At 34.6% G+C, this 26,423-nt stretch overlaps 3 protein-coding genes and 1 pseudogene across 6 annotated transcripts; 3 read left to right on the forward strand and 1 right to left on the reverse strand.

Annotated features, from left to right (window-relative positions):
* Positions 1-716: 716 nt before the first annotated feature.
* LOC109005705 lies at positions 717-2,396 on the forward strand (annotated as a pseudogene).
* Positions 2,397-3,894: 1,498 nt separating this feature from the next.
* LOC109005707 lies at positions 3,895-4,688 on the forward strand. The gene is made up of 3 exons (XM_018984753.2): positions 3,895-4,047; positions 4,123-4,215; positions 4,328-4,688. Exons 1-3 carry the CDS (start codon positions 3,988-3,990, stop codon positions 4,502-4,504), a joined length of 330 nt encoding a protein of 109 aa, XP_018840298.1. The 5' UTR covers positions 3,895-3,987; the 3' UTR covers positions 4,505-4,688.
* A 7,120-nt stretch (positions 4,689-11,808) lies between these two features.
* Positions 11,809-13,794, forward strand: LOC109013112 (UDP-glycosyltransferase 73D1-like). The gene has a single exon (XM_018995079.2). The coding sequence runs from the start codon at positions 11,956-11,958 to the stop codon at positions 13,462-13,464; it is 1,509 nt and encodes a 502-aa protein (XP_018850624.2). The 5' UTR covers positions 11,809-11,955; the 3' UTR covers positions 13,465-13,794.
* A 2,770-nt stretch (positions 13,795-16,564) lies between these two features.
* On the reverse strand, positions 16,565-26,095 carry LOC109013110 (increased DNA methylation 1-like). Of its 4 annotated transcripts, none has more exons than XM_018995075.2 (21): positions 25,854-26,095; positions 25,046-25,760; positions 24,883-24,960; positions 24,573-24,777; positions 24,338-24,440; positions 23,802-23,936; positions 23,443-23,535; positions 23,166-23,258; positions 22,976-23,057; positions 22,837-22,896; positions 22,704-22,756; positions 22,452-22,618; positions 20,673-20,883; positions 20,442-20,499; positions 20,237-20,293; positions 19,866-20,111; positions 18,397-18,461; positions 18,227-18,283; positions 18,034-18,127; positions 16,925-17,065; positions 16,565-16,849 (listed from the first exon to the last, which is right to left on the reverse strand). In XM_018995075.2, the coding sequence occupies exons 2-21, from the start codon at positions 25,733-25,735 to the stop codon at positions 16,751-16,753; spliced, it is 2,787 nt and encodes a 928-aa protein (XP_018850620.1). In that variant the 5' UTR covers positions 25,736-25,760; positions 25,854-26,095; the 3' UTR covers positions 16,565-16,750. The 4 variants fall into 4 exon arrangements, with proteins under 4 accessions (XP_018850620.1, XP_018850619.1, XP_018850622.1 ...); XM_018995074.2 differs by having other exon boundaries at positions 24,332-24,440; XM_018995077.2 differs by lacking the exons at positions 16,565-16,849; positions 16,925-17,065 and having other exon boundaries at positions 18,205-18,283; positions 24,332-24,440.
* Positions 26,096-26,423: the final 328 nt, after the last annotated feature.

Raw genomic sequence — 26,423 nt, forward strand, 5'->3', positions numbered from 1 at the left:
ATCCCCTGACTGAACAAATTTGTCTCCCAGCATTAATGGTATTGGTATCTATATCTGCAAATGTAAATACATATTTACATAATATGACTTTTAATTTGACTGTATTAAATTATATATTTTTATAATTTTACATAACTATAGACAGCATTTCAACATTTTAGAGATATACTATTTACTTTTCAAATGTTATTTTATTAATTTTTCTCTTTCCTTTCACTCTCTCTCTCTCACTACCATTTCCCCTTCTCCCTCCAACAACACAAGACTCAAGAGAACCTTCACCTTCATTTCATTATTATATTTTTAATATAATATATAAAAAAATATATATTTTTATTATTATATTTGTATTATTAATGCCAAATGTAAGAAATTAAATTATTTATTATATTTTATATAAAAATTTAATAAAATTTTAATAATAAGAAAAAATGAATTGTAATGAATTGATATGAGTTTCGAATTCAAACGAGGCCAAAGATACCTCTATATTAATACTATTTGCCAATGGAAAAAAAACGACAGGAGATCAGCACCGTTAAAGTTTAATTCGAGATGATAAGCCGCTTACGTAACGTCAGTATGTGGCTTGCAAACAATTCAGGACTCATTCTATACTTTGTTTAAAAGAAGAATTATATGCCTCACCTACTCTACTATTCAATTTTTACACTATAATTAATATATAGTTTTTTCACTTATAATTTTTTGTTTAAATAGCGAGAAGAATTTTTCTAAAAAGCAGCTCAACTCATTCTTTCTCTACTCCTCAATATTCTTTCAGCCATGGGCTCCCAACTTCCCCAGCTTCACTTCCTCCTTCTTCCGCTAATGTCCCAAAGCCATCTCATTCCCTTCGCAGATATGGCCAAACTACTTGCACACCGTGGCATAAAAGTTACCCTTGTCCTAACACCCCAGAATGCAGCCCGGTTCAACAAAATCCTTGATCACGCACATGCCTCGAACCTCAACCTCGAGTTTGTTTCACTACGCTTTCCTTGCCAAGAAGCTGGGTTGCCGGAAAGGATGCGAAAACATGGACATCCTCCCTTCTCCGGACTTAATACCACAGTTTTTTGAAGCAAGCAACATGCTGCAAAAACCACTAGAAAAGTGGCTGGGGGAGTTGGCATCCCGTCCCAGCTGCATTATTTCTGACATTTGTCTTCCTTGGACGTCAGATGTCGCTCTCAAGTTTAAGATTCCAAGGCTTGTCTTCCATGGAATATCTTGCTTCGCACGCTTATGCAGTCATAACGTATCTCGCTCCAAGGTGCTCGAGAGAGTCACATCTGACTCGGAGTCATTTCTGGTGCCCGACATGCCAGATAGAATTGAATTCACTAAAGCCCAGCTGCCTGAACCAATGAAACAAAGTTCGGATGAATGGAGACACCTCATCGACCAGTTCATAGAGGCAGAGCTTTCGGCACAAGGGATAGCGGTGAACACTTTTGAAGAGTTAGAGCCAAGGTACGTGAAAGAATATCAGAAAGTGGTTAGGATGATTTGGTGCATCGGACCCCTATCTTTATGTAACAACGCGGTATCAGATAATTTTGACAGGGGAAACAAGTCCTGTATTGGTGAGCCCCAGTGCTTGAGGTGGCTCGACTCGATGGAGCCCGCCTCTGTCATTTACGTTTGTTTTGGTAGTCTATGTAACTTAACAGATTCACAGCTAGTGGAGCTTGCTTTGGGCTTAGAAGCATCCAACCGTCCATTCATTTGGGTTATTAGAGAAGGAGATTACTCTACAGAGTTAGAGAAATGGCTGGTAGAAGAAAAGATTGAAGAGAGGATTGAAGGGAGGGGTCTTATAATAAGAGGATGGGCGCCGCAAGTGCTAATACTGTGCCATCCAGGCATTGGAGCATTCATGACGCATTGTGGTTGGAACTCCACGCTAGAAGGCGTAAGTGCCGGGGTGCCCATGATAACATGGCCGATGTTTGCGGAGCAGTTCTACAATGAGAAGTTAATCGTCCAAGTATTGGGGATTGGTGTGAGAGTGGGAGTCGAGGCGTGTGTGCACTGGGGGGAAGAAGAAGAAAAGGGCAGGGTGTTGGTGAAGAGAGAGGATGTAAAGAAGGCTATAGAGAATTTGATGGATGAAGGAGAGGAAGGAAGAGAGAGAAGAAAGAGAGCAAGAGCGCTTGAAGGAATGGCTAAGAGGGCTGTCAAAAAAGGTGGATCTTCCTACTTGAATGTGACGTCGTTGATCCAACATATCGGTGAACAAGTCGGGATGATGAGTACTTGGTAGTTTCTTTATTTCCTTTTGCACTCGAAACCGATGAGCTTAATTTTCATTACTTGAAAAACTATTTGATCTTGATTATGTAAGATATATTTATACGAGTATTGCTACAGTTATGCACACATTGCACACACTACATGGCTTGTGCAAAACGCACTAGAAGGTTCTGGCTTCTACCCCTCTCTGTCTTCCTCACTCATCATCTCTGTCTCCAATATCTCTCTCATCAGCTCTCTCTCTCTCTCTCTCTCTCTCTCTCTCATCCCTCGTCGTCTCTCTCCTCTTGATCTCTCTCGGACTCTCTCTCATCTCGATCTCTCTCTCTCATCTCCGATCTCTCTCTCATCAGCTCTCTCTTAGTCCAATTTCAAATTTGAGAGATGTGTGGTTTGGATGATATCACGTAGGATTTGCAAAAGTGTTGCTTCCAATATTTTTCCTATTTATATATGTTCAGAAAATAAATTATGTTCTTGATTCTAAATTGTAGAACTTAATGGAGTAAATAATTACTAATTGATTTTGCATCCATTTTTTTTTCAAAAGAGGGTTGATTTTAAATCCGACGTTGGTAATTTAATTAATTACGAGTCTTTAATTTTGGCGCCATTATAAGTAAATATATGTTTCGATGCTTTTTTTTTTCAACTTTTTACGTTTTTCTTCAATTTTAAAGCTGGCTACATAATAGTTTTATGGAGCAAAATCTTAAATATTGTTTCGTACTTGTCGGTACAGTCAAAATTTACCGTGTCAAACAGTACCTAAGTGTAACCCAATACAATGGGGTGTGTGTTTCGTATCGGGTCAAAACCGATTATTTCTATTAATACTGATCAATACCAACCGATTTTTGGTATTTTACCCGGTATACAAAATCCATCTTAAATGAAATTAAAAGTGAATGACGATTTTGTAATTAAGAGTGAACTTAAAGAATTTTTTCATAAATAATCTTTTCTGAAACTCAAAGCCCAAAGAAGGGTCCACCTTGCCCCCAGGAGGTCGGGGTGGGGCCTCCAGCCCCAGTGCCGGGTGGTGGGATCGAAACTGCCCCTCCCCCCCCCCTGGCACGGCCGGTCCAAGCCACACGACCCATTGGGTCTAAAAACTATTATTTGGTCTAAAAAAAAATTTTGAACCCAAATTATAATATAATTTAAATTTATAAATACAAAAAGAATTTAAACTCATTAGAGTTGTATTTTGTATTGTTTTGATCTCCTAGACCAACATTTATATAGAAAGTAAGTCTCACATTGTTTAAATATAACTATTGTATTATATTGGCCTCTGATATAAAGATTAGTTTAGGAGGTCAAGGTAATCCAATAACTTGAATACAACTTCAAGTTTTCAACAAATTGTATATATCTATATACAATATATTTATTTAATAAATATTTCTATAAATACTTAAAATTTATTTTTTTTAATATATAGGGGATGCGGAGCAGGGCGAGGCCCCATTGGGGTCACTTATCTCCTCACTTCACAGGCATGGGTAGTGCAGGGGTGGGGCCCCGGCCCCTCCTTCTAGCCCAAGTGCTAAAACGGCTAGAGGGGTGGGCCCCCGCTGCCCACCCCTAGCCCAAACGGCTTTTCGGTTTTTAATTGGTTCTTAAACCCTCTACGATGTCAACTCTCTCTCTCTCTCTCTCTCTCTATAGACGACTTTGATGTTTCGCCATTTGATTCTGTAGAAGCTCAAGTTCTAGCCGTCGATGATAGCCACGTCAACCGGAAGGTCATCGAGCAATTGCTCAAGATTTCTTCTTTCAAAGGTTGGCCCGTTGATCCAAAATTCCAAATTTTTTTTTAATGTTCATTTCTTCATTAAATTATGAATAGGAAAACAGTCAAATTTTGCAGTGACGGTTGTGGATAGTGGAAGGAGAGCCCTGCAATTCTTGGGTCTGGACGAGCATAAGAGTTCATCAATTGGTTTTGATGTAAGTTTGAACAGAATTGCATATAAATTAGATCGTTATAGATTCATTTCCGGTATGAGATTTAGTTGTTGTGCATTTGAAGTTCTGAATTTAAGTTGTTTGTCACTTTTAGCTAAAGGTGTTAAAAGACGAATGGAGGGAGACGAGTTCAACCATTTTGGCACGTCTTCAAAGCGAAAATCTTCATCATCTGTGTCTTCAAGATCATTGTTGGGTATCTCGCCTTCGTGGGTCTCTTATCTCTCGTCTTCGTGGTCTTCGGAAATCTCAAATTTCAGTTTTGCACTAGACCCTCTAGCATAAGTGAGAAAAAATTGATAGAGAGAGAATGAACGAAATGAAAAGGTGGGAGGGAGAAAGAAGTGAAATGGAGGGGGAGAGAGAGAGAGAGAGAGAAAGAAAGAAATGAAAAAATTTTATTAAGTGGGGCATCGGTTGCACCAGGCGATTGCAATAAGTATTTTTGTTTTCAAATATTCTTTTTCTCCCAATCCTCTATTGTATATAAGAAGTATTATTGAGTTTTTCATTTATATACGTTTTTAAGATTTATATATTATATTATATATATAATTTATTTATTCATAAATAGACTATTCTGAAACAGTATCGGTATCGAAATATTTCATTCTATTGTCTCGACCGAAACGGTATTTAAAACTTTGTCGTGGAGTAATTAGTTTCATTCATTTCAATCGACAAAGTTTTTAAATGTTCCTAGTCATAGTATTATTAAGAGATTCAATTACAGTTACAAAGAAGATTACAAAGAATGAGATGGATTCTTCAGAATATTATTAAGAAATTCAGCTACACTTACAAAGAAGATCTCTAGGAAGCACTCGTAATATTATAAAGAGATTCAAGTACAGTTACAAAGAAGATAAGGTACTATAACTAGGGTAGTAATAGATTTTTCCGGAAATAACGTGATATATTAAAGGTTTCTAGAAGCAGGGATGTAGCAACGTATGTCTTGGGCAAATTAGATGGAGTTAACCATCTTAGTCCACAAGCAACCAGTAGAAAGGGACGACCGGAAGAGAAAGACATGATACGATCAATTTTGTCTGGAATTGAAATTTTTTAAAAAAAAATATCTCAATTGTATTGTCTGTCTGTCTGTCAATAAAAATAACGTTTTCTTCCATTTTCAACACAACATTTTTCAAAAAGACAAAATTAGAAATACATGATCATGCCAATTGATCACACCATTGGCATGACTTGCTCTCAAAATTTCTTAGATGCAATCATGCTTTTCGTGAGAATGCATGCATACATGCATCTCTACTTGTTCTTTCATAAAATTATAAAAAAGAATCTATGGATGCAATTATTTTCAAAAAGTTGAATGGAAATTTTGTTCACATCATGTCGACATCAATTATTGCAACAATTCAAGTGGGACGATACGTTGGATACAAAATTGACGTCTCATTTTGTATTAAACGTAAGGATCAGCAATGTTGATGTTGATTTTGAGTGTCGATCGGGAAGATCTGAAAAGACTCAACTATATATATCCTCCCAAATTACACGTCTTGATTATCTATAAGGTGGAATATGATAAAATTACTACTAAATAACATTTTGTATACAATTATGTAATAAAATATTATTACTTTAAATTAAATGTTAACTTTTATTTTTTAATTTAATATGTTTAAATATAATAAAATATATTGTTATATTTAAATTAATTATCAATAAATTATGAATAAATTGTGAGGCTATCACTTAAGCCAATTCAAGTTGTTAGGCTATCTCATCTTAAATATATTTATATATATATCTTATATATAATAAGTGCCAATAAGCAGCTGTCGTCCACTATTTTTTCCGATTTTAACCTCCACCATCTTTGTATTTTACCTTCCTGCTCTGTCTCTCGTCAGTTTTAATTTGGATTTTGCCGAATTATTTTCATTGTTATTCTGTTTTGAATGTCAACATTTCTTTCCCATTTTGTCCTCTACTCTCGTATGTTCTGGATTTCACCTTTCTGTTATCAGATTGTATTTTTAATTTTTTCCCACTGCTTGCGGTTTACTATAAAAGCAATTGTCACTGTCTCATTTTTTACTGTTGTCGTTGTCTAAATTTTCCAAATCTATTTCCTTGCTTCTGCGTTTAAAATTTGCTGCCAGATTTTGCTGCTTGGCTTTCAAATTTCAGATTAAATTTGATATGCTTTCCATTTGGTTTTATGCTCTATTAATTATGAAATTTCCTTTGCTTTCATAAAATAGTTAAATACTTATAGATGTGAAATTTTTTTTATGTTTTTTATGATTACAGAAATCATTAATTACAGCTTAGCAAAATTATATTGTAGACTCATAACATCAGGATAGAATTACTTTTACATTCATAACATGCATATACATAACATAAAAGACATAAATAACATGTCAAGAATTTCTTGGTTGAATATCCTAGACCTCTTTTTTTTTAAAGTATTTCCAGACTTAGTCCTTAAAATTCCTAAAATTTAAGCCAAAACTCATAACATGTAATAGATATGTTATATATATATATATATGTGTGTGTGTGTGTGTGTGTCAAACATATAAATTTTGAAATATGAAAAAGGTTGGTATACGTACAGGAAAAAAAAACCCCAACAGAAACGAACACATGCATTCATTTATCTATAGATTCACAATAGAAGAAAAAATAAATAAATGTAAAAAACAGGAACATCGAAGATATGAAAATTTGTTGAGATTTAAAATAACAGAACAATAGAGTGAAAGTAAAATAACAGAAACGATATTAAATTTTCACGTCTAACAAAGAAATGATACAGCCATTTTAGCGATCAAACATCTGAGATTTCAGGCTTAAATAATAACAAAAGTAACAAATAAAGAAGAGATGCAGGAATTTACAAAACAAAACAAAAAAATAAAGAAACTTACGAAAGCACATCTGGACACGATTGCTTCAACAAAAAATCTTCACATCTTCCTAACACTACACACTCTATATTTTTTTTTATCAAATATTTATTATATAAATAATGAATAAAAAATTTGAAATAATTTAAAAAGAATAAACTCAAAAAAAAAATTAAAAAATTTTAAAAATTTTAAAAATTAAAAAAAAATGTGAAGTGTGGTGGTGTAGCAAAAGTACTCTTTTTTATATGGGTTTATTCCTGGAGACATTAAACCCACATAAAAAAAAATACGCCAACTTAGATCTGTAGAAAATAAACATCACATCTTCATTTACTTAATAGAAGAAAAAATTAACAAACATAATGAGAAAACAGAAGACGAAGGCGTAAAAAATCGCAGACGAATGAAAAAGTAAAAAAAATAAAAATAAAGTTTAGATCTGAACATGATAGCTTTAAATATATGAAGATTTGTTCCGATCTATAGAGAGAGAAAAAAAAAACAAATATAGAGCCCTAAAAAAATATACATGGAATCGGATCTGTAGGAAAGTAATTTAATACAAAAAAATATATATGAAAAAGCTATAAACATTGACTACGATCTGAAGATTTCTAGATCTGTAGAAAACCATCGTTTAGATCTCAACAAAATATATTCAAATATACAAGAATCTGTTTAGATCTTTAGACAAAAAACTCCAGATGTAAGCCAACTAGAAGAAATTTCTATCCATTCCGATTTGCATGTTGGAAGCACAGACAAAACGAAAAATAAAAAATAAAAATAAAACCATTTACAAAAAAACACCTACAGACTAACGAAAATGTAAAGAAAAAAAAACAGAGGGGAAGATAGAAATGGAGAAATAAAACCACTTAAGAAAAAAAAAGAAACTACGAATGAAAGAAACAAATAGAGGAGGAAAAAAAAAAACAGAAAATGATGAAAAGGGAGAAGAAGAAAAGGCCAGAAAATAAACATTATGCAAATCACGTGTATAATATGTATTGTAAACCAGAAAATAAATTCTAAAAACATAGACATAAATTTGTACTCTATTTGTAATTAAGATTTCTATGTTATGGTTATCAATATTTTGCACATAACAAATGTGATTTTTTTATGATCAAAAATAAAAACTTAATATAAAGATGAAACTCTATCCATTAATATTTAAAATTAAGAAATTTGATAAATCTAAATTATCGTTTTGTTGTTTATTGTGCATTGACAAGTAATCAATTTTTCATATGTTTTCATGTGTTAAATAATTATATAATTAAATTATTTAACACTTATTTAACAATTATTGTCATATGATTGAAAACTATAGAAAAACTATATATATATATATATATATATATATATATAGAAACAAAAACAAAAATTAGGATATTACGCAACTTTTATTTGCAATCTCACAAATTTTATTCTTATTATGTAGTTATTTTTGTTTCTGACAGTTAGATAACCACTTATTATAATTTAATTTAAATAAAATATATTAACAAATTATATTTTAATATGTTGGTGTAGCTTTATTTGACAAACGACAATGTATTATTAGAATAATCATATGATCTTATATAATATATTTCTTTATAACAGGCGGTTTGGTTTTGTCACTTTGTGCTTGTCTTCCTGTTCGCTGTTTGGCTCTAATTCCACCGATCTTTTATTAGCCCCTATCTCCAGGTATGTATTATTATTATTATTTATACATATAGATGTTGTTATTTATATTTTATAATATTTAATGCATTTATTTCTACAAGGCATCTTGCAAATATATGCAATTGTGATTATTAATTAGAATTGCTCAATATATGTTGTATCTGTATTAAGATTTTTAATTGTAAATAGTTCAATATCATATTGTCAATTTCTCCTATTCTCATTGTTCTTTTAGCTACCCTCTTGGAATAATTATTGAAATGAAATGACATATTATTGAAATGATTACATGATCTTGTATAATATATTTATTTACAACAGGTGTTTTGGTTTTGTCATTTGTGCTTGTCTTCTTGTTCATTGTTTAGCTCTATTTTCACTGATATTTTATTTGCATCAATCTCCAAGTATGTTTTATTATTATTTATACAAATAGATGTTGTTATTCAATTTGTTTTTAATTTATATAAATGCACCTGTAATAAAAATAAGTTACGTTTATTTTATAAGTCACGTTTAAAAATAAGTAAATCTTCATGTAAGTTTATTTTTTTATATGTGATTATTTTTATAATCAATGAGAATCTTAAAATATAGACAAAACTATTACATTTTATAATTATATATATTAACCAATCTTTTATTATTACATATTTTTAGATTTCATAAATTTTCTTTTTAAAAATATTTTTTATATTTTCACAATTAGGCACACGTGCAATGCACATGTTTGCCCTTTACTAGTATATATATATATATATATATATATATATATATATATATATATATATATATATTAGCTGATTCGACACGAGAGGTCGAGAAATATCGGCTGCAAAAATATCTGACTCACCCCAACTTTATTTCCATATTTTGTGTCCGACCAATATTATTCACATCCTCCGTCCCATCTTAAATGAATTTGGGTGCTTTATAAATAGAAAAAATATTCTAATTATATAAAAATAAATTTATAAATTAATGTGATTTAATATAGTATGTTAGATTATTAAATTATTTTTATTATAAAATAGATCTAACGAATCACATAAAACTGTATCATTTATTAATTTATTTCATATAATCTATTTATGTATGTAAAATTTCTTTTATAAATAAGCGGTGCTACTTTGTGCTCAGAGTGTATCACTCCATCTTATCGCTAGTTTAAAATTTCTTTTTTATTTTTCTTCAAATTTTTTATTATTTTAAAATATTTTTAAAAAAAATATCAATACACTAATAGTTACTTCTTTAACTATTAAATAAATAAAACAAAATATATAAGGTGTCAAAATAAGGGACAAATAAAGTGGGCAAAGTAATATTTTTCTTTATAAATATCTTCATCCCCTAGAGAATGATCGATAAATCCATATTATAATAGTAAGTGCCAATCAATAGGAATATATGCTTATAGTTCATCAAACAATAATAATAATAATAATAAAATACGTATATATATATATTTATATAAATGTGGTGCAAAACACACACACCAACGATGATAAATTAAAGTAAAAGCAAGCACGATTAAGCACACGCTATACAATATACATGGTTTGCCAAATTGTACACGTTTATAAAGTTGCAAAAATCTTATTAATTAGAGGAAATTACAATCACTCAATCTCAACTCACACTCTCTATGATTTTTTACTCTCACACAATATGCACTCACTTGACAATTGTTCTCCCTCAAAATATGATGAAAATCATACAAAATAAGTCAAATATAAAATATTTATAGTAAATGATCCTGAAAACCTTAATTTGGCAAAAAAAACGTCTGTCGCTCGAGCGGTGTGTTAAGCATACCTCGAGCGAACAATCAATAAACATTAGCTCGAGCAGTGTGTCGAGCGCAATTCGAACAAATACTAGGATTTGTGTTTTGCTCATGCCCACTATCGCGCAAGATTTAAGCGAACGCACGGGTTGAGTTTCACTTAAGCCCATTGTCGAGCACACCTTGTCCCCTTGAGAGATGAACCTCCCTAGCTAGCTTGTCCCCTTGACATGCAATTGCAGTTGTTCATTGCATGGTTGAGAGATGAGGTTCAAAAGAAAAGGCTAGGTCTTGGTCAAGGGGTTTGCGAAATAAACCTTTAATTAATTACTATATAGGAGTAAGCATGATGCGCATTTGAATATATATGGCTCGATCCCTTCAACGCCGGTCCATTCACTCCATGTATATATATATATATATATATATATATATATATTTCCAATCTATTCACTCTAGGAGTGTTCATCCGGATTTCGTCTTGAGAATTCGGGTATATCCAGACTGGAACCCAAATTTCAAATCCGGGCCAGAATCCGGATAGATCCGGTCCATTCACTCCGTGTGTATATATATATATATATATATATATATATATATATATATATTATAGTAATTCTTGAAAATCTGAAAAAATGTCTCGGAAATATACGCCATTCTCTAGCTGCAGCCAACTAATTTTGACTCTTTCTTTAAGCACTCGATCCATCCATTTTACTTAATATATATATATATATATATATATATAAATTACATGCTCAAAAATCTCTCTCCGGAATAAATCATTTTAAAAAAAAAAAGGGAGACAGATTCAAAAGTGGACCTACTCAAGTCAACTATCCTAATTTCGACATAAAATTATTCTCAATTCATAATATATAGGCTAGTACTTTTTTTCTAATCAATACATAGGCAAGTACTTGATAATGAGGAGTTGCGATCACTCGGAACCATTAATTCAGAATTAACAATGTACGTGGAGGGACCTACTAAGAAATAATTTTGCGTGTATGAAACTTGCCTCGTCATGCACGCAAATTGACGCCAACGTCTGAATAGTCCTCGTGCTGCAATAATTATGATGAATAGATTTATATATATATATATATATAGTCGCTAATTGATGCATTTTTGTCAATTTTCTGAACAGTTGTCATGTATTTTCCAAGTAAAAAATAAGAAAAATATTTGCCGTGTTTTTCCAAGTCAACGTCCTAGCTAGCTCAAGGAATCAGACCTCGCCCTTATATGGCCGACAGAATGCAACACCCATTTTACCCGACATCACAAGCAATTTGGTGACCGAAACAAAATCCATCGTTACCTGCTCTTGCAACCACTATCATCGATCATTTCTTGATCTCTGCAATGGCTTCCATGATAACTAGCCAACCTCACTTTGTTTTGATACCGCTCATGGCACAAGGCCATATGATACCCATGATAGACATGGCTAGGCTCTTTGCAGAGCATGGCGTGATTGTCAGTTTGGTCACTACCCCCTACAATGCCTCCAGATTCGAAACAACCATTCATCGAGCAACAGGATCTGGCCTCCCGATTCTGCTTGTTCAACTGGAATTTCCATGCAAACAAGTGGGACTTCCTGCTGGGTACGAGAATCTTGACATCCTCCCTTCACGAGACCTACTAACCAAGTTCTATGAAGGTTTGAGCATGCTACAACAACCTTTAGAAAAGCACCTCCAAAATCAAAGGCACCCTCCAACTTGCATCATATCTGACAAGTGCCTCTCTTGGACATCCAACACAGCTCAAAAGTTCAATATCCCAAGGCTTGTTTTCCACGGGATGGGTTGTTTCTCACTTCTAAGCTCCCATAATATCAAATTTTACAATGCTCACCGTTCTATCAGTTCCGACTCGGAACCCTTCGTGATCCCAGGATTGCCCCAAAGAATTTTGATAACAAGAGCCCAGCTTCCAGGTTCATTTGTTACACTGCCCGGCTTGGATGATGTTCGAGACAAGATGCAAGAGGCCGAGTCAACAGCTTATGGGGTTGTTGTGAATACTTTCAATGAATTGGAGCAGGGGATCGTTGAGGAGTACGGGAAGGCCATCAAGAAGAAGGTATGGTGCGTTGGACCAGTTTCTTTATATAACAAGGAGAGTTTGGACAAGTTCGAGAGAGGTGACAAAACCTTAATTGACGAGCAGCAATGCTTGGAATGGCTTAACTCGATGGAACCAAGCTCAGTTATTTACACTTGTCTGGGCAGTTTATGCCGCCTGGTTCCCTCACAAATAATCGAGCTTGGGCTTGGTCTTGAGGCGTCAAAACAACCATTTATTTGGGTGATTAAAACAGGAGAGAGATATTTAGAGTTGGAGGAATGGCTGGAGAATGAAAGATTTGAGGAAAGGAACAAAGGGAGGGGACTCCTGATCAAGGGATGGGCTCCCCAAGATTTCATTCTGTCTCATCCGGCAATCGGAGGTTTCATTACACACTGTGGTTGGAACTCAACGATAGAAAGTGTGTGCCATGGGGTGCCAATGATAACGTGGCCTCTCTTTTCGGAGCAGTTCTTCAATGAAAAGCTGGTGGTAGAAATTTTGAGGATTGGGATTCGAGTAGGGGTGGAGATTCCTGTTAGATGGGGGGAAGAAGAGAAAGTTGGGGTTTTGGTGAAGAAAGAAAAAGTGGAGAAGGCAATAGCATTGTTGATGGATGGGGGAGATGAAGGTGTAAGGAGAAGAAAGAAAGCAAGAGAGCTTGGAGAGATGGCAAGAAGGGCAATGGAAAAAGGAGGATCCTCTCAATTAAACATGTCATCCCTCATCGAAGATATAACCAAATTACAATCGATCCGTTCAAGACAAGGAGGAGTGGTAACTAGTAATTGTATATAGCATATTATATATATGGAAAAGTCTTCTTGCGAGTGATTTCGCACACCAAATCGTGCACTGATGTTAAATGTAAGGAATCCGTTTAATAAAATAGTACGAATTGAAGACAAAAATAATTTTCGTGAGATAGATGACTTTTTTCTTCTTTCTAAGTTTTTTTTTTTTCAATAAAAAGAAAGCTATGTGAGTGTTGGTACTTGGTACGTAAACCACTTATACCTAGCAAGCCTTTATATATATAGCATGTTATGGAATAAAGTAATCACTGGGATATTTTTATTGTTTTCAATTTATGTATGTTTGAAATGAATAAGAATATTATATTTGTCTTGGGTCGATGTTAACTTTTTATAATTTGTGATCCCTTCGTATCCAAAAAGAGAGACAATATCAACAAAGAAGAAGATTTAGCTAGCAAGTCAACTTTTACAAGGGGGTTGTTTAACCTTAAATCCGTCCATGGATTGATTTCCCCACTAAGCAAGGATTAATGAAGATTAAGGCCCCATTTGGATACAATAAGTATTTTATCTCATCTCATCTCATCTCATCATTACAATTTTTTTAAATTTCGAGACAAAATATAATAAATAATTCAACTTTTTCAAATCTCAAAACAACAATAATATTAAAAAATAATATAATAACAATATTTTATTCAACTTTCATCTCAATTTACTATCCAAACGACACATAAATTAATGTGGAAGACACTCTATTGGCATCCAAAACAACATATAATGAGGATCAAGTCCTAATTCTATGGTGTATTTAACCTATGTTCCAACTGTAATCATCGTCCTTTCCCAAGTGTCTGCAAAATCATAGATCTAAGCTCTGATACCATCTTTGTAACGTCCTAAACTCAAAACCATAAATGAACAGAGTTCAACCTATATTTTTAAAACTTAATCCCTTTTTACAAATATATATCAAATACACAATTTCTAAACTATTCACAACTATAATACAATGATCATAAAAAACACATTCACAAGTTCGGCTAGAGCCATTAAGTTCTAAATAATTACAATACAGATACTCCAACAAAAGTTGTAAAATAACTTAAATATGACCATAAGGAAACTCTATGTACAACCAAAACTATCTTCATGCAACAAAACCATCAATTCCAAAAACTTTCAGCCTCAAGTGACTAAACCAAGTACGCTTTGGAATTTTTGGCTCAAAAGCTATCACTTCAAAGGAAGCAACTCTAAAAAATATGTGAAATGAAGTGGTGATCTGTCACGTGCTTAGTAAGTAACAATTTAATGGGGGTGTGGGAGTTGGCAATTTTCTTGACTATAAAAGAGTATAAATTCTCAATAAAATAGTGTGAGTAATATAATTTTATCTTAACCAACATATTCAACCAAATATCATATTTAAGGCCACGTGATAATAGGGAAATCACCAATATATCACAAAGATATTATGCCATGGTTATTGGAGAATTTTATTCAATAAATTTGTTGTGTTCTGATGACGTGGTATGTTGAGAGGTTGACATTTATAGTAAGACATTGTGGTGTTATTAGTTAATTATTTTGGAATTGTTAGTTTAAAATATTGAGATCTATGTGTAATTGAGAATTTGGAGTTTATATCTATATAGTGAGATATGATTTTATGTGACAAGAAGTAACTCTCCAATCCACTTGAGACCAGGGCTTTACAAGAATACCATCTTCTATCTCCTTTAATTTGAAGAGTAATACAGCCTCTTGGAGCGCACAAAATTACTGGATACTCTACAATTAATGGGTCAAAATTACTAGATCAAATATATATATATTTTTTTTCTTAAGAGACAAATTCTTAGGTATAATAACAAGAGTAAAGCTACCCATCTGCCTCATTCCCATATACACAACACGAACTGGTAATTTGGCTTTTATTTTTTATTTTTTATTTTTTTTTAACTAAACGTTGCGTTTAGTTTTACAACTAACTCATACCATACCCAAATCAAAGCAGAGCAGAGTGAATTTCGAATTTGGTTTTCCTCTTCCACCCCCCCCCCCCAGTTCTTCCTTTGCCAGCCTTTACAGTCACTATCTGGAATCTTCAACAAGAAAGCTCCGACCGACCGACGAAACCCAGCCACTACCGACTCACACATGTTTTCTCTTTCATTTTTATTCCTAAAAAATCTAATTTTTTTTTCTGTTTTTCTTACGCCCTGTAAGTTTCTTTCAAGCATCCATGATTGAAGAAAAATGATGGTTATAGGCCTGTAGATCAGTGCCTGTTTGTTGGATAAAGTTTGGGTATTTTTATTTTTTTTTATCAAGCACCGAAAATCACAGCTGTGAAAGTTTGAGATTTTATTTCTTTTGTATTTTTTGTCTACTTCCTATTGAACATAGCGACCTCAAAAACTGAAATTTCCAACTCATTGCAGCAAAAGAAAATTGGAATGATTTAACTTTCCATTCATCATTATAATTTTTTCCTAAGCAAAAGGTCAAAAAACTTACATGTACTAGTCTCATAAGCCCCCCTTGAAAAGTAGAGAACCCAAAAAAATCAAGGGATTTTCTAATTGGGATGAGCAGATTAGATGGTACAGGCATATTTGCAGTTATGCATTTGTAGATCAACGCATGGTGTTCTAGATCCATCTATTGAGATGGAGTATGTATGATGTGGCCTCGTCGATTGGAGATGCTTGATTTTGGTGGCAAATCCCAATAAGGAAATGCTGCCATAGGGATGGCCGCCCGAGGGTTGTAATTTCAGTTCCCAGTCCTATTGAGTGCTTGCTTTTGGCTGCGGGAAGTCTTTGCGTGATCCCATGATCATGATTAAGCTGATCGTGTTCTTCAGGGTTCAGACAAAAGGGAAGGATAGTTTGTATTCTTCAATTGATGACTGTGACTTTGATTTTATCAAAATCTAGCCGGCGATTTTCATTTTTCATTCGACTGCTTACACCCTCGAACACTTTTATTATATTAGTAACCACCAAATGATATTTCTTAAGTCTGAACTTGAAATGTGGTAGGCAGTCGTGTTGGGAAAACCTTTTTTTCCTTTACTTTCTGCTATATATATTTTATATATATATATATATATAGTCCGGCACAAAGAGAAGTTGAACCCGATTGATTGTATACTCTAATTAGTTGAAATTCTTTATCCAGGATCAAAAGGGGAAAATATATGACTAAAAAAGTGACTTCATTGAGCAAGAGCAGAAGATATTTACAAAACCAACCCAGGCGAGGGCTTTTAAAAAATAAAAAAATAAAAATAAAAAACTACATCTTCTCTGTTCTAATCAAGTGTCGATGACTCGATATTGGCGAACCATTTTCTGAAGCATGGATGTTCCTTTGAAGGTCACCATATGACAGCAGCTTCTTCGGTATTTGCTCAGCTGCAGCATGGTACACAGGATTACGATGTTATATAAAGTTGAAATGCAAGCAGGTTGAGATGCATATTATCCTACCTGCTCAGGTTTCATCCTCTCAAAACCAAATTTATCCGTCCATATGGATTCCGCTTCTTCTGCAGCTGGGAGGACAAGGCTCTTCACATTCAGGAAAGACAGCAGCTTCTCAATGCAGGAAAACAAGATTTGGAAGTAGCCCTGCAAGCCAGAGTTCCGTCACATAAAAACTAAGCTTGTGCCAGTATTGCATTAGGTGACGACTAGCTTCACTTTCAGAGTGACATTGAATGGGGAAGAGAATACTTAATAGTTGCAAATATAGTTCAACAAGCACGATTCAACAACATACAGCAAAGGTCGTCATCACGAACATAGGAATAAGGTTCAGCTCTTTGTGAATACTAGAATGGCCCTGTCTGCATCTTCTTCTTTTTTAGGATAAAATGCACTTTTCATTCTCTAACTAACAGACATTTTACATTTAGCACCTGGAAATAGTAACAATTGCAAGTTACACCCTCCAAATATTAAAAAAGTTGCAAATAGCACAAAATTGGATGAGGGTGCATATTGCAACTTTTTTATAGTTGGAAGGTGCCATGTGTCATTGTAATTTTGGGACAAAGTGTGAAATACTTATTAGTTTGAGGTGATAAGTGTATTTTCCCATTTTTAATTAGGGAAAAAAACTTGAAGCAGACAGCAACAGTGTTAGATTTTACACCGGGGATTGCTTTTAACCCGCTGAATTTTGTCATCACTGCCAATTTTCCAACTGAATTTATTAAAGATAATTTCATCGTTCGTTCCACCAATGAACTATTTCTAATACCACTGATTTCCAGAATGTGAATTACATGTTTGTAGATGCATGTAACAGTCATATTAAGATTGCAGTGCAAAATTTCCTCTTAAAAAAAAAAAAAAACCGCAGGGCAAAACTTCATCACCAAAATACAAAAACAACAGACTGGGGAGTCCATTTGTAAATCCAGGAAAAAATTTGTAAAAACATGCAGTCAATGGCGGTAATGTGTTGAACAGTAATAAAGGTAGATTATGAAACTCATATTGTTTGATTATGAGCTGTAATGTTTGACTTCACAGCACAGAGACGGGGTAAATGGTAAAGATTATTAGCCAAGCAGTGCACATTAGCTTCTCACCTTCCCATGGTTACCATTACTTGTTGCAACTAAAGGGAGTTCCGCAACATCTCGGCCAAATACTCGGAGAATTCCAGCTGATACAACAGATGAGCTGCAATGTAAGCAAAAGAGTGTAAGCAAAAGAGACTGCTATCATATCTCAAAGTAAGACAACATAAAAGGTTAGACCTTAGAGAAGACTATCTCTTACTTGACCATTAATAATGCACAGTACATTCCCCCAAATTCCTGGCCCCTTACATTCTGTCTGAAGAAGTGTTTAAGTTAATACAAAGAGTAACAGACTGGACAGAAATGGCTTAACATGGGCTTTAAAAATGCATTATCATTTGAAAAAAAATATATTTATTAAATGCTCACCCGTAAACCATGGCGGGAATAAGGTCACGTCCACTAATTGAATCAATTATAGGGGCAAAGCAATCCTGAAATGTAAAGTATCTCAAATTAAATATTGCACTTCTTGCTACTTATTCCACCTTCACAAAGAATGATTCATTTGTCTCCCCCGTATGCAAGCATTAGAAAGGTCTTTTTTTTTTTTATAAGTAAAAATATTATATATATAAAAAAGAGTAACCAAGTACACTGAATGTATACAAGAAAGCACCTTGCCCATAATAGAAAGCCGCTAGTGACCCAAAAAGCCCGTGAAAAACAACCCAAAATACACCAAGCCCGACCCCAACCCCTTGTTTCCCGTAGAACTAAAACTCTACCCGAAAATCCCACCCCAACCCCTCGTTTCCCGTCTTCACAATACCCTCCCTTTAGACTTCCCTTTAGTTGAGCTACCAATAAGCATAAAGCTTAAAAGAAATTATGAAGGCTGGAGATGCTTCAACATGGAGGATGGTCCCTTTGTGATTATTATGGTGTATATGGTTGGAAAGAAACAAGAGATGCTTCAACAACAAGGAGAGAACAACGGGGGAAATCTGGAACTTTTTTGTATTTTCTTTGATTCAATGGTTTTCTGCTATTGTATTAAAGAGAGGGAATGTTCATGAGTTTTTACTTTCTTTTCAGTTTGCTAGAGTGTAATTAGGGGTCTCTTTTGTATACTACATGTGTACATGGGTTTTGCATAGTTGCATTCGATCAATAAAAGTTTATTACTTATCCAAAAAAAAAAAATTATGAAGGCTAGAGGTACAAAAAGAACCAGTATATATCTCTAGAGTCCAACCATGAGACGAGATGAATGGTCAAACCATCCATCAAAATCAGGAACTTTATGGGTTGCTACTCTGTACTCTGGGGCAACACATACTGTTTTCTTTCGTTATGATTAAATGTACAACTTATGCATGCATGGGATTGAACATAACATCTCACTTTTAAATCCCTAACTACTGGGGAAGAGGAAATTTCAAGTTAGTTTAGAGTCAAGTGGTCACATTGCCCAGTAATTTAAAGTTATAAACCATGTGAAATAGTGCACTTGATCGGATGTCCCCAGACACTACAGGAGCAAACCAGATGTGCTTAAAGATGGCAAAGGTGTTAAGCTATTTTAGGGGCAGATAGATTTCTAATGGAAGCATAATGCTACCTACGAGATTACTCAATGGCATAACTTGTACAGTGGTTTTTAGTTGATTATTAAATAAAATAGGTATAATCTATATCATTCCTTAATATATTTTCTGAGGCAAATTTCTTAGACATTTAACTTGAATCAAATAAAACATCCACTCATAAAATGGCTATTTCAAAAGATCCAACAATTAAAGAAAAGATCAAATACTATTTGGACTGACTAATATAAATACAAAATTAAAGACTTGAGAAATTAAGTATCTATGCACAGCCTGGGCTGAACTTACATGGAAGATGGCAACCGCTTCTGAAAGATAAAATCTAGTTTCGGGAGATACAATTTTACCACTAAGAAGCCTCCATCTAACGTCGGTATCATTAATGGTGTCCAAACCTCTCTCCTCTTGCTTCCTCTTGATAACATCCAAAAGAGACTCTGGGAGCTTCTCAGGTCCTCTTACTAGCAACTTCTGCAAAGTAGAATTTATCCTGGTGCAATCCATGCTACAGAACCACTCCCCTTCTGGCAATTCCTGTCGTGAAAGTGCATCAACATTTGGATCCAAAAATAGAGTTGTATGTCCCACTTGATAGAAGAACGAATCATTCATACAAAGTAATCCAAATAAAAACAACATACAAATCTTGATATGCACACCTTCAGATATGCCATTTTGTGCTCCCTCAAACAGCCAACATGAAATTCCATCTCACACTGGCAGGTTAATAAAGCCAAAAGAGTAGGAAAAACAAAGCCTAACAGTTAGTTATTTAAGCATGAGCAACAACGAATTCACAAATAGCATGCCATGCTCTCATTACTTGAGAGTGTGACAAAAGATGACATAAAACAAGGAAATTACCTGATCACAAAGTAAAATCGTCCTGGGCCCGAACCCAGATTTGCTAAAATCATAACCTCTGCAAGTGCAAAGTTAAAAGCTATGGCTATCCCACACAGTGAAAATTAATGAAGGTAACATAAAAGTGAAAAGTGTTCAATTGTTGCTCATTACAAATGGCACAATGAAGAGAATGACAAGGCCCATTAGCTCTAATAGATTTCTGAACAAGAAAGAGAGTAATCATTTTACCTGCATAACACACATCCACTAAGGTCCGCTTCTATGTTTTTGACAAAACGGATGCATCTCTTGGTTATTTGTTCGATGGGATCCACTCCAGAAATCCTTCCAGCTGCAACAGCATTTTCGTTATGCTCCACAAATTTTTCTCTTTGGAACATATTCTGGCAATATGTACAGTACCAATCGCCACGAGGGATACTAGTTAAAGATGCACATTCTGCATAAGCAAATAAGTTTGCGCATTAAAATCTACTGATGCAAACCACTCACTCATAGAAATTCAAAAAATATAGTCATCCAAAATTATGCCAGAGATCAAGTAAAAAGCACATACATGATCTTAAACTCGAGCACTCTCAAAGAAAGAATTTTTTTTTTTTGATAAATAAGAGAAATATTATTAATATGAATGAATAGGCATAGCCCGTGTACACAGGAAGTATACAAAAGAACACCTAAATACATTCTAAGAACGATAAATTAAAGACAAGAAGTCATGAACATTGTTTCTATTTAACACACTGGCTGAAAACCAAAGCAGTAAGGTGTGAATAAAAAAATTATTCAGCTACGTCATTGTGCGCTCCTTATCTTCAAAACATCGAGTATTCCTTTCCGACCAAATACACCACATGATGCACAACGGGATCATCTTCCACACTGCTGCCACTTGAGGACGGCCTTGCATTTTCCTCCAACAACCCAACAAATCCACCACCCTCAAAGGCATGACCCAAATCAAAAAAAGAAAATTCTATACACCATACTATTATCCCACTTTCATCCCACTAAGTATGATATGACACATTTATCACCATTAAATGATCATTTATTGCAAGTTTCTTTATCATCTAATGGTGATGAATATGTCACATAGTATGATCAAAATAAGATAAGAGAGTGGTATATAGCATTACTCCTCAAAAAATATATATGGGGGTACTTAAGAAAAAGAATATCAATCACAATACATACCCATAAGCCCATACATACATAAATAGAGATAGAGGGAGATACAACCGAGGCACAAATGCGATGCAAACAGAACTGTGGATAATAGGATAAGAAATTTGAATAAACAGATTAGACATCCAATTTTGGAAGAGCCAGTTTGCTACCAACCACAGCTGTTGCTGCATTAAAGATGCTCTGTAGACAAGACGGACTAGAGAAAGTCCATATTTCTAACATTGAAAAGAATAAAACACTCTAGGTCAAGATTTTTTTTATATAAGTAACACTTTATGTTAAGATCTTATGTGTGTGATGTTGGTTCTCTCTTTTTCTTTTTGGTCAGAATTGAAGTACTGAACCCAGGGTCTCACATTTTAATGTGATGCAAAAACAGCCTTAGGCATCAGAGGTTGGGCAAACTCAGCCCATCTATTGTCTGGAGATTATTCTCAATAAGACTATAGAGAACTATGAAAAGACTTCACTGGAAGGAGGGTGTGCTGTCCAGAAGGGTTAGGTTGAGCTGGAGCTACCTCTTCCAGAGCAGTAGGCAGCAGTGGCGCGACCTCCAGAGAAAGAATTGGTGTTTGATCTTTCCCAATAATAGGAGAAAAGGATGAAAAATCATCCCTCGTGACGAAACTAATTGTTAGGAAATTCTTCGAATTGGGTATCCAGGTTTTCCCTTGTGTTAGAGCGAAGGTCTGACTCCTCCCCCCGCCCAGGAAAAAAAAAAAAAAAAAACGGTTCTAACAGAGGCCAAAGGCGTTTGCATAAATTGACAACAACTATTCACTTAATTCAATATGCTCAGCATTATTTACATTTCACCTTTGTGGAAGGCCCTTGGACATCCATCGCAAAGCAAAAGATTCCCACCATCTGCACAAATGATGCATAGGTTATCATTGTCCTTGGCAGAATACTTGCGGTCTTTTGAGAGAGAGATTGCCAGTTCATGGAGAGATACGCCATTGGAAGTGTAGACATATGCATAACTGTCAATAAACACTAAAATCTTAATAGAATGTAAAAGAATGGAGGGATTCAAGAACAAAGGAAAATATCTCATACAAAACTTACGGTTTCCTGCGAGACCCCCAGCCAGCATGAGCTTCAAACTGTGAAGGGCTGACCTGCAAATCAAATATGAACAATGTGTAAAAAAGTTCAGGAATACCACAATACTTCGAACTTCAAGAAGTAAGAAAAGTACCTCACTATTGCAGCAACGACAAAATATACCAAAGCCCTTTTTATAACCCTCAAGTATTTTCTGCCAAGGACAAGGAAATACATTACAAATCAATAAGACACAATGATACATAAGCGTATGAGGTGTTCATCTCAACAACCTGTCCACGTGCATAATATGCCACTTCAGTTCCGTCAGGCAACCCATCTTCCTCAAAAACCAGCTTATGCAACCGTTGATCTCTTGAGAAACACGCATGCAACAAATAAAAGAGATTATCTACTTGCTAAAAAGGGAAAGACACTTGCGTCATATACATGCGTAAAAAAACAAGGCATAAAAATACCAACTTTGTTGTTATTTTCCATGGACTCTTGTTTTGTGAAGGAATGGAGAAGGAAACACTTTTGGAGGATCTTGAGATCAAAACTGATTTTGATGATCTGAAAATAACACCAATAGAAGCACATATAGAGAAGGTCATATAAACTATATAACAATACCAACCACTAACTAAACATTACATCACAGAAAATTCATGTTTTTGAACAAAGAACACCAAAACAATGATTTCCTTAGCACGAAGTAAAGCAAAACCTTAGGCCACATGCGGAAGAAGATACTCACTTTTCTGTTCTTTTCCAAGGTCTTTTATTTTTTGAAGTAATACATGCGGAAGCACTTTTAGAGTACTTTGAGAAGAGAACTCGTTTTGGTGACCTGATATAATACAGTTTGGGAAGTTAAATGGAAAAAACAAAAAATTGAAACCGTGTTAGGAAATTTTTGTGTATAGAATATGTAAACCAATTAAATATGATAAGAAAAACTTGTCCTATAAAATTATATTCTTGCAGCATAAAACCTAAGAGATAATGTACACTTAATTTTTTTTTTTTTGTAGGATATAATGTGCACTTCATGAAAAAACTAATCTGAAATAAGCTACACGCAAACCAAACAAGTGATACTAAAACGGTACCAACTTTGTTTTTAACTTCCATTGACTTTTATTTTGAGGAGAAACAGAGACTGAAGCTTTCCATTGGCCCTTATTGTGCGGAGAAATAGAACCTGAAGCAGTTCTGGAGGGCTTTGAAAACACTACTGATGTTGATGCCCTGAAATAAGGCAATAAGAGCATTTGGTAAGAGATATCTAAAGACCAAGACTATACACCTGCTAAAAACCCCAAAAAAAAAAAAAAGGATATCCCACAAATTAATGACAGTAGTCAACCGGTTTACTGCAAAACAAGGAACTATGCATGTTCCTATAAGAACTGACATCTGAAATATGTTTTCTTTTTCTTTTTTTCTTTTTTTTTTTTCTTTTTTTTTTTTGGGGGGGGGGGTTGAATCCACATCTGAAAAGTGCTATTTTGAACCCAAACTAACTAATTAAGGAGAAACAAAGATGATTATGAACCCTAGAAAAAGAACACAATATCCACTTTCCACAAAGAAAGTGACATAAACTGCTAAGATGCACAAAGTAACTCGTCAAGAAACTGTACCCGGACCTTTTACCATCCTCGTGCGTAGGGGTATCATGAGATTCCAATGAGTCCACACATGAATTGCATAGAAGCCCCGTTTTTGCCACACAAGACCTAGGAAAGCACCCTGGGATGTTGAACCCAATCAACAAATAAAATAAAATAGGAAAGATTGTCACAATTGTTATAATTAAGAGTTTGATCCGAACTAGTCTGATACAAGAATAGTGACAAATCAAAATCATAGGGAAAAGCCAACCTTTGCATCTTTTACAGGTAAAATATTTTTCTTCAGGTGTGGAACCAATGATGTTCTGAATTGTTGCCTCCAAAGTATGCAGAGGAGAGGCCCTACATGCCCTCAACAGATCGAGCAGGCTCTTCCCATTTTCAAGACAAATATACTGTGCCGCCCGCTTGTATGTTTTACAAGCATGCATCTCAAATTTGGAAGGAGGAATAACCTACAATTTGGGGGTGTGGAAGGAGAAGCAAAAAAGTAAATGCCTTCGCATTCGCAAAAAGTAATTACCATGCTTTACTAAAGTGGAGTAATAATCAATACTCACTCTGCATCCATTGCAGGAAGTACACGAGCACAAAATTCCACCATCTCTAATTGTGCCGCGAAGACCAGATCCCTGAAACTGAAATGCCACGAATTTTAGCCTTAAGCAAGACATTAGGTTCATATTCTAGGCATATGCAAATATCAAGTATTATGAGAACAACCTTGTGGCAACCCATATAAACCACAGTCACCCCATCGAGCAAGCCAGTCTCAAACAGCTCCCTGACGGTCATCGGCTTCTTATTCAGAGCAATCTTCTTCGACATTTTCAATTCCAACTTATTCTTCGGTGTCAAATTTACTCCACCCGTTGCCTCCCCATCCAAATCCTCTGATGCATTTAACAAACTCTCCGTCGGCTCCGGCTTGACCTTCGGTCTTACTGCCGACGGCGTGAACGACCTAACTTCTTTTTCTGGAAAATCATTCTTTCCCTCGCAACTCTGAGTAGCAATCACCACAATATTTCCCGCGGGGCCTCCTTCCTTGGCTGGAGATCGTACCAACTCTTTATCTTTACAAATGAGGTGGTCACCATCTACAATTTGGACCTCTTTACCCTTACGGCCATCCTCAACCGAAGCGTTAACATTAATTTCGCGTTCATCCGGGCTCCTAAGTTGCTCATTATGGCCATTCTCGGAAAGTCCGTTAGACCAATTAAACCGAGACTTTCTTTCACGAGTATAAACAATTAAACCGTTCACCAAAGAACCTTTGAATCTCTTACAATTACTATTAACAGTGTCATAAACTTCAATACGAGAAGAAGTGGACTCAGTCGTATCGGTCGGAGTCCGACCACCGAGTGAATTGTCCGGCTCAGGCTGAAACTCGAACTCTCGCTTCATGTCTCTCACCAATCGGGCCTCAAATCTGCAAAACCACAGGAAAAAAGCATCAGAATGTGAGAAGGATTATGCATAATTGAAAGGGTATAGACGGGAAATTGGGGAAGGAAGAATGCACCAGATAAAATGGGAGGAGTGCCATTAAGAGATTGATTGGTTCAGAAGGGGGACTAAAAGGCAGTAAGTAGCAGAAATGTATGGAACTGGAATTAGGTTTTGGGGAGTTTAGGGTTTATTACCACTCGGGATTTGAATGGAACAAGAGTAAGGATGAGATAGGGGTGCAGAGTTTGGGAGTAATTGGGAAGGTGTGGGTAGTGACCCAAACTCGGAGAGAGAGAGAGTAAAGATGTACGGCAGTTCTCGTGTTGGTAGTGTAAAGTCATAAATATACGATTATAAGTCAATTTAAATCCGATTTATTATTTTTAAAATCTATATTTATTAATAGAGATAATATTTTAAAATAAGACTATCCACTGATAAAAATTAATAATATTTTTTAAATTTTAATATATAATAAAATCAATATGATAAGTCCTACAATAACAAATATGAAGATAGATCTAAAATTACAATTTTGATAATAAAAATATAAACATATTAAGAAATATCAATATTATAACTCAATAATAATAATATTATAATTTTAAAATAAAATCAGGTCAAAATTGATTGAGTTTGGATT

Source organism: Juglans regia, chromosome 3 (genome assembly GCF_001411555.2).
Source record: "Juglans regia cultivar Chandler chromosome 3, Walnut 2.0, whole genome shotgun sequence".
NCBI lineage: Eukaryota > Viridiplantae > Streptophyta > Magnoliopsida > Fagales > Juglandaceae > Juglans > Juglans regia.

What these genes read in the sequence shown, in the direction of transcription:
- LOC109005707 (XM_018984753.2), top strand. Translation starts at nt 3,988, where the DNA reads ATGATAGCCACGTCAACCGGAAGGTCATCGAGCAATTGCTCAAGATTT. An exon ending in CAAGATTTCTTCTTTCAAAG is followed by an intron (nt 4,048 to 4,122) that starts GTTGGCCCGTTG and finishes ATAGGAAAACAG; the next exon opens with TCAAATTTTGCAGTGACGGT. An exon ending in GTTCATCAATTGGTTTTGAT is followed by an intron (nt 4,216 to 4,327) that starts GTAAGTTTGAAC and finishes TGTCACTTTTAG; the next exon opens with CTAAAGGTGTTAAAAGACGA.
- LOC109013112 (XM_018995079.2), top strand. Translation starts at nt 11,956, where the DNA reads ATGGCTTCCATGATAACTAGCCAACCTCACTTTGTTTTGATACCGCTC.
- LOC109013110 (XM_018995074.2), bottom strand. Translation starts at nt 25,735, where the DNA reads ATGAAGCGAGAGTTCGAGTTTCAGCCTGAGCCGGACAATTCACTCGGT. An exon ending in CCTTGGAAAAGAACAGAAAA is followed by an intron (nt 23,259 to 23,442) that starts GTGAGTATCTTC and finishes TGTTATTTTCAG; the next exon opens with ATCATCAAAATCAGTTTTGA. An exon ending in GTCGTTGCTGCAATAGTGAG is followed by an intron (nt 22,757 to 22,836) that starts GTACTTTTCTTA and finishes TTTGATTTGCAG; the next exon opens with GTCAGCCCTTCACAGTTTGA.